Source organism: Pleurodeles waltl, chromosome 3_1 (assembly GCF_031143425.1).
Source record: "Pleurodeles waltl isolate 20211129_DDA chromosome 3_1, aPleWal1.hap1.20221129, whole genome shotgun sequence".
NCBI classification, from domain to species: domain Eukaryota; kingdom Metazoa; phylum Chordata; class Amphibia; order Caudata; family Salamandridae; genus Pleurodeles; species Pleurodeles waltl.
This window is the reverse complement of record NC_090440.1, coordinates 285,709,372-285,722,154: the sequence shown is the minus strand read 5'-3', so window position 1 is coordinate 285,722,154 and position 12,783 is coordinate 285,709,372. Positions and strand designations below refer to the sequence as shown.

General features: G+C 40.1%; 1 protein-coding gene across 4 annotated transcripts in view; it reads right to left on the bottom strand.

Annotated features, from left to right (window-relative positions):
• Positions 1-12,783, bottom strand: part of ZNF280D (zinc finger protein 280D) — a 453,315-nt gene that overhangs the window by 323,349 nt on the left and 117,183 nt on the right. For all 4 annotated transcript variants that reach the window (XM_069222418.1, XM_069222414.1, XM_069222417.1 and 1 more), the window contains exons 6-8: positions 6,429-6,614; positions 6,139-6,248; positions 5,694-5,911 (exon numbers count right to left, since the gene is read on the bottom strand). In XM_069222418.1, the coding sequence (XP_069078519.1) occupies positions 5,694-5,911; positions 6,139-6,248; positions 6,429-6,614 (514 nt within the window). The remainder of the gene's footprint in view (positions 1-5,693; positions 5,912-6,138; positions 6,249-6,428; positions 6,615-12,783) is intronic.

Sequence of the window (12,783 nt, the reverse complement as noted above, 5' to 3'; positions counted from 1 at the left end):
TGTGGCTGGCTGAGATCAGCTGCAATATAAGGATTCCAGTAGTGGCTGTGGATCACAGGGCTCGCATACTAACAATTGACATGAAGCGCTCAAAAAGAGCCCCCTCCCCAGACAAAATGGTCGCTTCTATCCAGGCTGCTGAGAGGACAGATTACCCAGATGTGAAAACACTGCTGTGTCACATACAACACAACGCCACTACTGTTGACGGCAAGCTACATAACCTAACATAAGGGGTGGACAAAATTGGCAGTCACACTGGATAAACATGACAAGTGGCAGCACACCACAGAGATCTACATCTCCACCTTACAAGATGCGGCAAAAACCTGCAAGACTCTACGTGAACAGGGCAAGCTGGGTGCCTCGATTTTAAACCACATTACAGCTGCACACAGACATAGTTCGCCCATTTCTAGTTAGACCCTCAGCTGTATATGACGCACATGGTGGTCGAACGTGGCACAGCACATGTACACCCACTGAACCCAATTGTATCCCCCTTCTTACCTCCAAAGCTAACAGTATGGGGATCAGAATGGTGAACTGTGAAATGTGGGCATGAGATTGGATCCAAAAGCGCTTGAAGCATCAGATACTGTACTACCCAAATCAAGCCGAACTACTATCTGTTTAAACAACTTACCAAAAAGAAACACATACTCCATGGGCTCCAAGCATGGGAGGTACACAAGGTGGGCGTAATCTTCATAAACTGTATGTTCCCTGACTGTCTAGGTGGGGGAGGCTTGTTTAATAGTAGATACCTTTGTGTACCTGAGGCTTCCCGCTCTATGTACATATCCCTACTCCTCCTTTCTGAAGAAGCCCCCGGCTCACATCGTACTAGGACTACTAACAGCAAATTCATCTCACAATTAGTCTCAACCCTCTAATGTGCAATACAGAGGCTATGGTTGTCAAGCCGCAGGCCAGAATACAATGGAAAGCTGACCAGGGGATGTGGCTCATTGATAAGGAATGGATATACTGCTACAGCCAGCTGAGAGAACTATCCCCTATCTTGCCCCAATTGCAGACATTATGCAATTGGCCTGGTGCTCTGCACACATTAGCAAATACTGACCTGAAGGTTTTAGCTGGATTTCAGAAATGATTGACGCACCCCTAAAATCATCCCTGAAAACGGCCTGGTTAGGATGCGCTGCAGCAGTGAGGAAGGACTTGCTGCCCTTCGTATCCCTTGCTTTGCTTTTGGCAAGGTGCCAAGTGGCTAAAAACATTGTCTACTGTAATGTTCAACTAGAGCTATACTATTTTACGTTGCCAGTGGCGAGCAGGTCCAGAGATATTTGGGGTCTACTAAAGACGTACCTGGTGAATGCAACTATTTGTCAGACTTAAGACTGGCACTGATGAAACCCCAACGAGGATGGGTTTGTTCAACGTCTCTGGTCTGTATCTTGCAACCTATCAGCGTGATTGAATCTGTCCAAATACTGGTGCTGCTGCTGTCCCTAGAGAGGTTATCTGATTTTACTTGTTGTTTCTTTGGGATTTTTCTTTTATTTCTTCCTTTTTCTTGTTGCTCTCCCTTTCTAACTCGTTTGATACGATATTGCTCCCTATGTTGTGGGGTAGTCTATCATATGTATACCTGCAACTCTTTGAAGAAAAATAAAGATAGGATACTACCCCATTACCTTCTTCGTCCACATTCACTTACATGGCAAGATTCCCCCCCTCATCTAGGGCTTGGCATTTTGCCTATAACTTCACTAGGCCAAAGACAGGGTAAAAATGACATCTTCAGCATCCTCTGTATCAAGCAGCACCAGTGGTGGAAGAGCTGAAACCATATTTGGGAAGCTGTCCTATGGCAGCAGGATTGTAAAAGTGCTGTTCTCTGAAATAAGAGATCCTAGCAAGTTAATGTGTCTGTATTTTCAAAAGGGTTGCCATCTAGAAAGTGGTCAGGGGAGGGGTGATGACTTCTTTACATGGTATTGATGGTTCAGATATGGATCGATTAGGAGAACATTTAGGCTAAAGCCTTTTAGTCGCACGTACTGCATTAGGAGAAGAGCTGTGATCCCTACCAGATTTCTTGTCCCCGTTTTTCAGGATTTTCTTTGGATGTTGAAGGCACATCATCTGAAGAAGGTCTGGAAGCAAACCTGTGCTCTGAATGGTCCCTCTAGTAAGATATTTTAGGAACCCGAGATGAGCCATTAGGTTCATCCACTAAGAAAGGGGCATCTATAGACCTGGATTTTTGCAGCCACAACAGCAATCAGTCCTCTTTATACTTTTTGGTTGTACTGAAAGATTCCTGCGTATTTTGCAGTCCTTAGCCTTGTTAGATGGATGTAGGCAATAAGTCCTATCTGTATGAAGATCCTCCGTATGAAGTCTCTTTCTCCCATAAAAGGAACAAGGCCTGAAAAAGTCAATTTCATAGGAGTAAGAAATGGTTGGCCTCATTCCAGAGGGAACCTATACTAATTAGATGGCTGTACCTAGGCTTGTAAAGTCAAAGATCTTTAAGAAAAATTAAATCAAACACAAACCTTATACAAACAAAATTGAGCACAGCTCAGAGAGACTCCCTTTACACACAAAGCGTGCTACAAATCTAAGGTATGGTGGCCTTAAGAATAGTACTCAAAGTTGTCAAATCATAGGTCAAAGTTTTGTTCTTTCGTGACAGTTCAAGTCCTATGATGTGTTGAAATTACACTGCTATTTACGTTACAGTATCAACACTGGGGGTGGAGGGTGATTGAAGCATACAAATCTATGAAAGATCCAGTTTAGAAGAATGAAACAAGACATCCCCTCCTTTCTTCTAACCAGCCTTTCAATCTCCAGGGATTGATAGAAAGCAAGGTTACAACCTTTAACTCGTACAAAAACGAGAACAGCTAACGAGGCTGAATACACCCCATGGAATGTAATAAAGATGAGCTCTTTAAAGGGAACATATGGATGAAGTCACTGAAAATTGCACTACCTCTGATAAGTGAGAATCCTCACTATGATCTGCGCAAAGCTTAGCAGTCATGCTGTAAGAAGTAATCCATCGCACCATGATGGCTTTAACAGTAGACTTACTAACATCTGTGAGCAAAGGTTACAAAGGACGGTCAGTAGATAGCAAACCTCTTGTTCTGTGATTAAAGTACTATATTCATACATGAAACATAAGCACTGGGATGAACATAGCAATACTACGTCTAGTGGAGGATTGTTGACTTCTGATCTGTTGCTCTTCACACCAGTATCACTGTCATCATCAGAAGCTTATGACTGGCTTGCCTTTTCTACCCAGAGAGTCAAATGCAGAGGCGTACTGTGCCCAGTTTGGAAAGCAACTGTAGGACAGATACCAGTGAAAAACTATCACAACCACAACTACTAAGTCCAGGAGCCCTTGTCTGTCCTGTGACCCCTAAATGGGGGGTCTACTTAAACTGACTTTATAGCATCTATGTACTACATGCCCTATAGTACACAGGACATAGAAGAAAAGCAGGATACACAACTGAAAAGTGTGTATGCACTGAAACACTTATTTTAATTGGATTTCAGCCCACAACTTGACAATAAAGCAGGGGTGTGGGATTTAATAAAATATCTACTTGCCTGAGGGGTAGGTTGCTTCTTAAATCTGTAGATCTGTCTTGTTAAAAAATCTACTTTTCCCTTTGGTGCCATGTAGTGCAGCGACAAATTATGTCAGCAATCTCATTATGTAAGTGCACTGATAATAGCCCCTCTGATTATGCCAGGGTTACTACTATAGCAGGGCTTGAATACTTGCAATTTCAATCCCTACTATAGCAATTCCATAGTTTGCCACCTTTCTGTAGATCTACATACTGGGGCTGGAGGAAGCAATAAGCAATAGTTCCAGGGCTGGTATGCCTTTATGTCGGCAAACATACTAACTTGCATGTTTTAAAGATTTTCACCAGCTCTTCTCTACTCTTTTCCCATAATGTGAAAGGTTGGAAATGTACTCCTGACAATGGCAGAAGTAGATGTTTCTCCAAGGTTGGGAAAAAAGAACTGTTGGAGGGAAAATAAACTTGTAAACGCTCAATGGATTTTCACATGAGCAAAGCTACACATGCATATCTGCTTGTGCTAAAATACAGTTCACAAATATTTTTCTAGGAGTTCTATTTCCTGGTCTACTTCTGTACCTTCTTGTAAATTAATGAAAGCAATTAATTCAAAGACATATGGTGCACTTTTGTGACACCACTGGTAGCAATGTGGGCTTTTGGAGACCAAAAGCTTTTTTTTCTTTTTACCAGTGTTTGTTACAATGGTGAGGGCCTGGCAGCTCCCACAACAATAAAGTGTTACAAAAGCCATGTCAAAACAAGACACACATTGACAAAACCAAAAGACACACCAAAAATGTTGGCTCGGTTGGATTTGCCATTGCTTATTTTCATGCTTCACGTAATCTTGTTGAAAATGGTTACACTGATTTTCCATTAGGAATATTTTTTGGAAATAATAGCATGGGTCAACACATTTTACTAAATGACAATTCAAATAAACAGCACCTAAAATTTCATAGTGGTGAAACGTTTTTTTTTCCTACTTACATGTTTTTCTTACCATTTCATTTTGAGAGAAAAAAATCATCACTCTTGCTTACAAGCTTCTGAAAACATTTGCATCTAATCAGAAAGCATTCTGGGAGCATTATATTTAGCCTCATATTGTTAAACTTTTCAAACATGTGTACATTTTTTTTTTTTCAAATCTGGAACCCCTGTCAGTAGTGAAGTGTGACCTTAAAATGTTTTACAGCGCTCCCCCTAATAAAGAAGACTTTTCATTCATGAACCATAAATTCAAGTTTGAACAGCATTAACATAAGGACACAAATATTACCTCAACTGAAGACAGTTCCCTTCTCTGTAAACTGGCAGCCAAAGTGTTTGTGCTGCAGGGGGCTGGGCCCACTTGCCCCAAGTACAAAAAAAAAACATGAAGACTTGTTGCCCTTGAACTCAAACAATATGTCCCAGGCGACGGGCAATAGGAATTCCACAACCCTTAATAAAGGAATCCATACCAGCTTGTACAACCGAAACACCAGAGCAACAAGAAAAACAATGCATACAGGTAATGCTGGTTTTTAGATCATGACTCATACACTGTATTTTTTGTTAACAAAATAAGGCAAAGTTGTCGCATATGCTTTGCTTTCAACAGTGACAAGACCCTGTTCATTTCCATCAAGGTCTGCATGGTCAGTAAGGGAGTTGATTTTTACATGAGCAACTCAACAAGACTCTCACCAGTAAAGAGTCTTGTGTTTACTTGATTTCACGGATACAGGAAGGATGTTTATCAATTCAGACAGAACTAGTACTAGACATAAGCTACCCAAAGTATTTGTTCTTACACATAAATACACAATGCACACAGTATTTACCGATCTACATTTATTTTTTAAAACACTAAAGGAAAAACAAAGGAAAAATATTGGAAGGTGCACCTTTATCAGACTATATTCCATGGTGTCACGCATGATCCCAGCACTACAGATGTCATGAATTTCTACCTTAAAGTACTGGAAATTATGTTATTCTCCAAGGTCATGTGTTTATATGCCAAATGGTACCAATAATTGCCCGCATGCTTCCAAGTGAGGTTTAATAAATGTGCAAAAACTGTAAATATAAGTTATGGAGAAACAGACGTACCTCACATTATTTTTCAGAACTTTCCCACAGCTGAAGCATTTGAAAGTAGTATGTGTTTTCTGCTCCTGCTTAACCAGTTCCAAATCGCCATCATGTTTACCATAGTAAAAATCGCTAACTAACATTATCAGCTTTCCTTCTTCATATCTTGGTGAACTTGAGATTTCAGTTGTTACCACTCCAGCAAAGAAAGCGTTCATCATATCTGGACAGCAATACTAAAAAATAATAAACACAAAGTTTGAGTATTAGCACAACTATGTGCATAGATATTTTTATGCAAAGAAGTGTACAAATACATTTCTGAAAAATACCTTTCCCATCAAGGAGATTTGAAAATCTAGAATATCTCCAAAAGTTAAGTAGTCATCATCAGTCTTACGAGTTTGAGCTTTCAACATAATTGTTCTCTATACAGTTAACATTTAAAGGTTTCAATATTTACCTTCATGTGGTTTTTTAGTGGATCTATGAGACTGAATTGAATACTGCATTTTGGACAAGCTCTAGGAATAGATGTTCCATTTTTCATTAGGCCGGATCCAGCACCTGAACCTAAAACAACAAGTACATACGTGGGATGTACTTCAAAATTATTTCATTCCAATTGAAGTGGAGTGCAAATATTGAACATAAATCATTGCAAAAAAAGGTACCTAGGTTTAAACTGTACAGCAATTTTACATGTGGTAGTTATAAACTTGCAATTGCAATACATTTCACAACTTCACTTACCTTTGGAAGAAGTTAATGTTGATGGGGACACTGACACTGTGGCAGGTTGTACCGGAGGCAATGTAGTGGATACACGGTTCCCTTTAACTGCCTCAATTGGTTTTGACATTTTTGTGGGAACTACATTTACTTCGGATGTAGCAGTACGCTTATTCGCAAACATACTGTTCTTCAAGTTTGCAGTGGCTGCAAATAAACAGAAAAAAAAAAAAAGTATAACACTAGCTACATTTCAGCATTGTTTGAAATGATGCCAAAACATTACTAGTACCTGCAATTTTGTATTACTATGTGTTGTACCTCTGCAGTCTGTTATCAAACATTGCCTACACCTTCAACACTGGTCCTTGCTGCAAAAGAAATTCCACTTTACAATGGGAAAGAACACTCCTTGTCTCTTCTATTAAGCACTAAGAGCTATCCAGCAAGCACACACTGACCTTATTGACAGAGAAGAAATCACTTCAGAAGTACTGTAATAATATTTAGTCGAAGGCTTCTTATTGCCAAACCAGCCCAACGGTCTCTGCAGCAAGCCTGGAAGAACGCTTCTGCCCAAGACTAGAGTTGACTGCAGATCTCACCCTACCTCACTGATTGACCCCATCAACTTCATCCAGAGGGAGGCTGCTGACACAGCCCTGGAGGAGAAGAGAAACTGCTTTGAGGGCATAGGACTACCTAATAAGATAACCAGTATGTAAAACGCAGGGAAAAGTCTTCATCAGGGACAACAGACTAAACATACACAGATAAGCTTGTCACGCACACCAAGACTTTCTAGCGAAAGGGTAAAGAGATACTGAACTGAGATGCATACTGAAGCAGTGTGCGCATATGAACCACCTGCACCTTATTCAGTTTAAACACTTGGTGTGTTGGTGACTGAAGATATGTTCTACATACCACTGCATGAGGATGGATGCTACCGAGAAGATTGGGTATAAAGCATCACAAGTTAGTTTCCAACCATGTGTATCGTTTTCATTGAATTTTGTAGCATTTAGTTCTGCTTTATTATTTGAGTACATTACTTTTTATTTGAAAGGGAAGCACTGAGATGCACAATGCAATGTTGCTTCTAGTGGGGGACTGTTGAGTTTTGAGCTCTCACTCCCTACCCCACTATCATTATGACCAGGAGAGGCATATGACTGGTTTGCCTTTTCTACCTAGAGAGTCAAAGTGTACGTTGCCTAGTTTGCAAAGCCACAGTAGGAAATAAGCTAGTGACAAACTATCTCAATTACAACAACTGAGTCTAGTAGCCCCTGTCTGTCAGGTGGCCCCTGAAACGAGACGTCTTAAACCCGTTATATTATCAATGTACTACAAAAGAAAGTAAATTTTAGAATACATGTTTTAAATTTCTTATAAAGGAGCTTTGCGTTGCATAACACTTTCATTAATTATGTACACATTAAGGCAAAATACACACAAACTTTCAAACAATGAAAAGTACAACAGGTAGAGCTCAGATCTTCCAAGTACTCCCAAAGAGTAATAAAATCAATTAATAAATCATATAATATAACAAAAACAAGGAATAAAGTGTAATATGAGCCTGTACTGCCATCTTGTGGTTGAGGTGATGGGGGGGGGGGGGGGCTCAAATGAAGAGACTCGAAATAGGCAAGATGATGTTTCGGTTCAGTCCAGGAGGATTCAAGGTACCCCTCAGAGAATCATATTACCTAAGGAACCTCCGACCCCACTCCAAGTCTTTCGATATTGCTGCACAAAGAATGCGGGGTCAAAAATATTTATGCCGCTGAGAGACCACTGTGGTGCCACCAGCTATTTAGTTGCTTGCCTAAACACTCCAATATGCTGACCTGGAGCAATGTCGGACTGAGTAGGAAAGGTAAACTGTTCTCATGAAAAAGGGGCGAGGGGGTGTAACGTCCTTTGAAGTTAAAGGTTAGGAAACAGAATTACCAGTGGGTGAATTAATGGCACATGCAACCCACGTGACAGCAACAAAGCAAAGTGGTTGGTTAGGGATCCAGAATGTGTAAAGCGTCCTATCACACATCCTTAGCCTTGACAATTGCAAACACACATTAACGTTCCTACACACTGCACTTTTCCTTATCGAAAAAAGAAACACCAAAAGTGGGAAGAAGAACTTAGCAATGTGACTGCAGATGGCACTTGGGAGAACATGCTGAAATAGGTGCACTCACTTTAAAGGAACATTTGTTACAAATTCATACAGGTAAATTACCTATATCAGAACCACATACCACAGCCCCCTTCCCTCCCACCCCCAACCAGACAAAGGCCAAAATGTACACTGGAGCTGCTACAACTTGCCCCAAATGCACCCAACCTCACGCCAACTTCTACCACATGGGGTGGGACTGCACTGTAATAAAGTCCTATTGGAGGAAGTTATAAAAGGGATCACTGAATGTGTAATTGCACTGACACAACTGTGCCAATTTCCTAGATGTAAATCCACCAGACAACAATACAGATTCATGGATTTGACCTCCATCATAGCGAAGAGGAACATCATGGTGGACTGGAAGGCACACACTGCTCCTCGTGTGAAGTAAGTTAGGGACTTAATTAAACGGGCACAGGCGAAGACAATACTGGTAATCAACAGAAGAATAACGACACCGACGCTCTGGGTGCCTAGGACAAACTACTAATAGTGTCGGAAGCAAATTCTGACGCACACCCACCTTGAAGTTAAGGGTGAGAGTGTGTATAAGACAATGTACTTCACAATCTTGAAAGCAGTTCACACACCAAAAGGATATAGATCAATTTTTTTTTTTTTTACAATTCTTTCTGTTCAGATGTAGCTTTTATATACTTACCAGTACACAGCTAGACATACACAAGCTGTATTAATCAATTGCACGAAAAAGTTAATAAAGAACATTGTTTATTAAAAAGTGCATTCTCATAGTATATATACACACACAAAGACTTGATGCACTTTAAATGATTCAACTCTCCAGCACAGCAACAAGTTGTAAAATAGCGTCTATGTTTACCCTGTAAAGTGAGAAAAAACGATCTCACTGAGTAAAGATGTAAACGGAGTGAAAAACTGTGGAAAAGCTTCTAATAATATTCACACTGGCTCCCAAAGTACAGGTCCTCTGCAGGTGAAAGCGTACGTAAAATATAGAGTGCCAGAACCCCTATGCAAAATAGTATGTTCAAGAAACACAAAAATATAAAACATTTTGCAAAGCATTTCCCAAAGCAGCACCTCTAAAGTCCTTATGGCAACACTTTCTCTACAGGAGGCTGCATTGCATGCCTATTGGAATATTTCAATTACAATATTTCTGCTGTCATGAGTGGTTTAGGCGCATTTAAAAATGTACTGTGGGTTTTGTTCGTTTACTTTTAAAAAAAAATAGAATAAAATGTCAATTAAATGTTGCATGCTGATAGATGTCGTATTATTTTGCTTTATTTGATAATTTTTCTCTCAGTTTTTCAATTACTCCAAAATCCCGCAATTGGCCATGATTATTATTCTGAGCAGTTTTCAAGGTCAAATTCCATTTTAGAAACGGGCGGAAACTGGGATTGGACACAGAAACAGCGTTAAATGTTTTGAAAGAACACAGCACATTAGGCGTGTTTGCCTCTTCATATTTCAAATCGAAAAGCACTACAAATGTGAATTATGTATTAGATTTAAGTAAAGTGGATGTTGCGCGTTTATGGAATGGGATGATACAGCAGTAAAACTGCACAGCCGATGAGGTTCAAATGACTAGGATCTCCAGTGTGTCTGCAAGAGGTGTAAGAACAGTCCGGGTGGAGGATACCCCAAAGGGACCATACTGTTGGAACCTTCTATGTGCATTTTGTTGTGTTGGGAACTTCAACTATCAGACTCCCCTGCGATACCGAGGCAACATCAGTCTGGACCTGTCCATGGCACATCAGTGGCCAGAAGAGGCTGGGATGGGCCTACCTTCTTCATCCTTTGTTTTTTGCCTGTTATATATCATTGGTAAGTGAAAAGCCACTACGTCACCAGCCTCAGTCTCCGTCAGAACACCATGCCTTCTGCCACTACCGATACATTTTTAGAATAAGTGGTTGGGATACTAGATAAAGACATTCCTCACACGGTTTCCTATAATAATGTTTTGCAGGATGAAAGCCTTACGGTGGGTACCTGCATTGCAAGCTAAGGACAACTTGTTCTATCAGTCTGCAAGAGGCCACATCAATTCAGTCTACTCATTCACAAGGAACATAAATTATTTAAGTCAAGCAGATGCTCATCGATTATCTGAAGAGTCTAGTGTTTATAGGGGGAGGAAATATCAGCCTCACTTGTCCAGATTACAATGATTCACCTGGTCACATGGCTCTGATGTACCACTATTGCACAGAGAACAAAACTGTTACTGCAAATAATTAGCCTCTCAAATTCTGTTACTACTTCATCCTTTTCTTGATAATTTGTGTGAGAAAGTACATTTATTAGAATATTGTTTATCTGACATGATCTATTGTGAAAGTAACATTATAATGCATGATCATATTATAAATTGGTTTTATGAATGACCCTGTGGATGAGAAAAGTTCAATCTAACAATCTAGGATTTCTCCTGGCCAGACCATTGACAGGGTGTTTTTACCATCATGTCCAGTGCGAGCTAGTTCACCAGTCAGTCCCAGAGCTGAAGAATATACCGTTATTAAAACCAATTTAACAACAAACTTCAAACCCTTAAGAACGTCAATTACCTCCACAAGTTGTTCATTGCATAATAGTATTGAACAAGGTTTCCTGTTTGTTCAAGAATTCTAAAGAAAATGTTAGCGTGGCACACTGGTTTAAGTTATGCCTAAGGCGCATTAGTGGGTCAAGGGTATCTCAAGAGGATATTAACATGGTTAGAAGAGTGGGATGGGTTTGGACAGAAAGCAAGTTGGAAGAATAGGTCTGCACTGTTGTCACTTTCAAGCAACCTATTTATGTGGTGTCTCCCCTCTAGTATACCTTGTCAGGCTTTACATTCTATTAAAGCAGTAGACTCCTGGGTTATTTTTTTGTAACCCAAAGACAGTCCACTCTGAGTCCTTAAGCTTTTCTAACTCGATCAAGAATAGATCCTTCTGTTCCTGGCCCTACTGATATCAATCAATCCCTGATTCCTCTCGAATAGATTTGTCCCGCTTGAAGATTTAGAGGATATCCACCGACTGTTCCATCTCATATTCCAATGACTGACAACTGTTACTTGTTTCCAATTACCCTTAATGCCCACACAAAAAATAATATCACGGAATATGGGGATGCAGGTGTTCACTCAACCATTTGTTTAAATGAGTGCTAAGAACGATTTCTCACCATTATATTGTGCTATTACAAGAAACATGGTTAACTGATAGTGTTGGTGGACGGTTTTTCAACCTACAGTATATCATGGATTCCCTTTCCCCATTGTAGAGCTAAGAATGGTCTGCTTATTTGACCTGCACTCTCAACTCTTAGTACTACTAGGAGTTTTAGGGGAAATTCACTTTAGCACTGGTGCTCAATATATAAGATTTCGGCTCTCTACTGCTCATTCATTTTAATAATAACTTGATTACTTCTAATACACATAATATAAGGAATCTTTGTTTATTTCTTGAATGTTTGTTTGATTATCTCTCTAAACTTAATTAGGGATCTATGAACATTATCCAAGCTGAGGATTTCAATATTAAGCTGGGCATTTCGGACAACGTTCAATTTTAGTAAAAATACATTATTTGGTGAAATTATTTTTTGCTCAGATTTAGCAACTTGTGCTGCTCAATCCAATCAATTGGGGGCTAAATGCAGAGTTTAAAACGGCTAAAATATACGAAGCTGGCATTGTAATCCAGCAAGAAATCCACTCAAAGGGTACCACTTTATGCCATATCAGAGCTCCTCCAAAGAGCTTCAAGCAGGATTTGTAAGGGGATTGCATGGGATCACAACAGTGACCTTACCCATGCTTTGTCCAAATGCGCGGCTAGGAGCACTGCGAGCAATTGCGGACTGACTGGTTAGGCCTCTTCTGCTCTTGCTCCATGGTTTTCTTACCCAGGCCTTGTTCTACCTCACACCTAGGAGTGCTGCGAGCAATTCCTGACTGATTGAATAGGCCTCTTCTGTTCCTGCTCCATGTTTTTTTTTCACTCACTATGCAATAATTGTCTTCAGCGCGATGTTCCTTGTGAGGCAAACAATTGTAATGAAAGCATGGTTGCAATGCTAAGGTTTAGACACATTCTATATTACTAATGGTGCACATTTTGAGTGACGCAGTTGCTGCATTAAGCACGCCAGCACTTTAGGGAATAATGCTGCCGCTATTAGCAATTAACT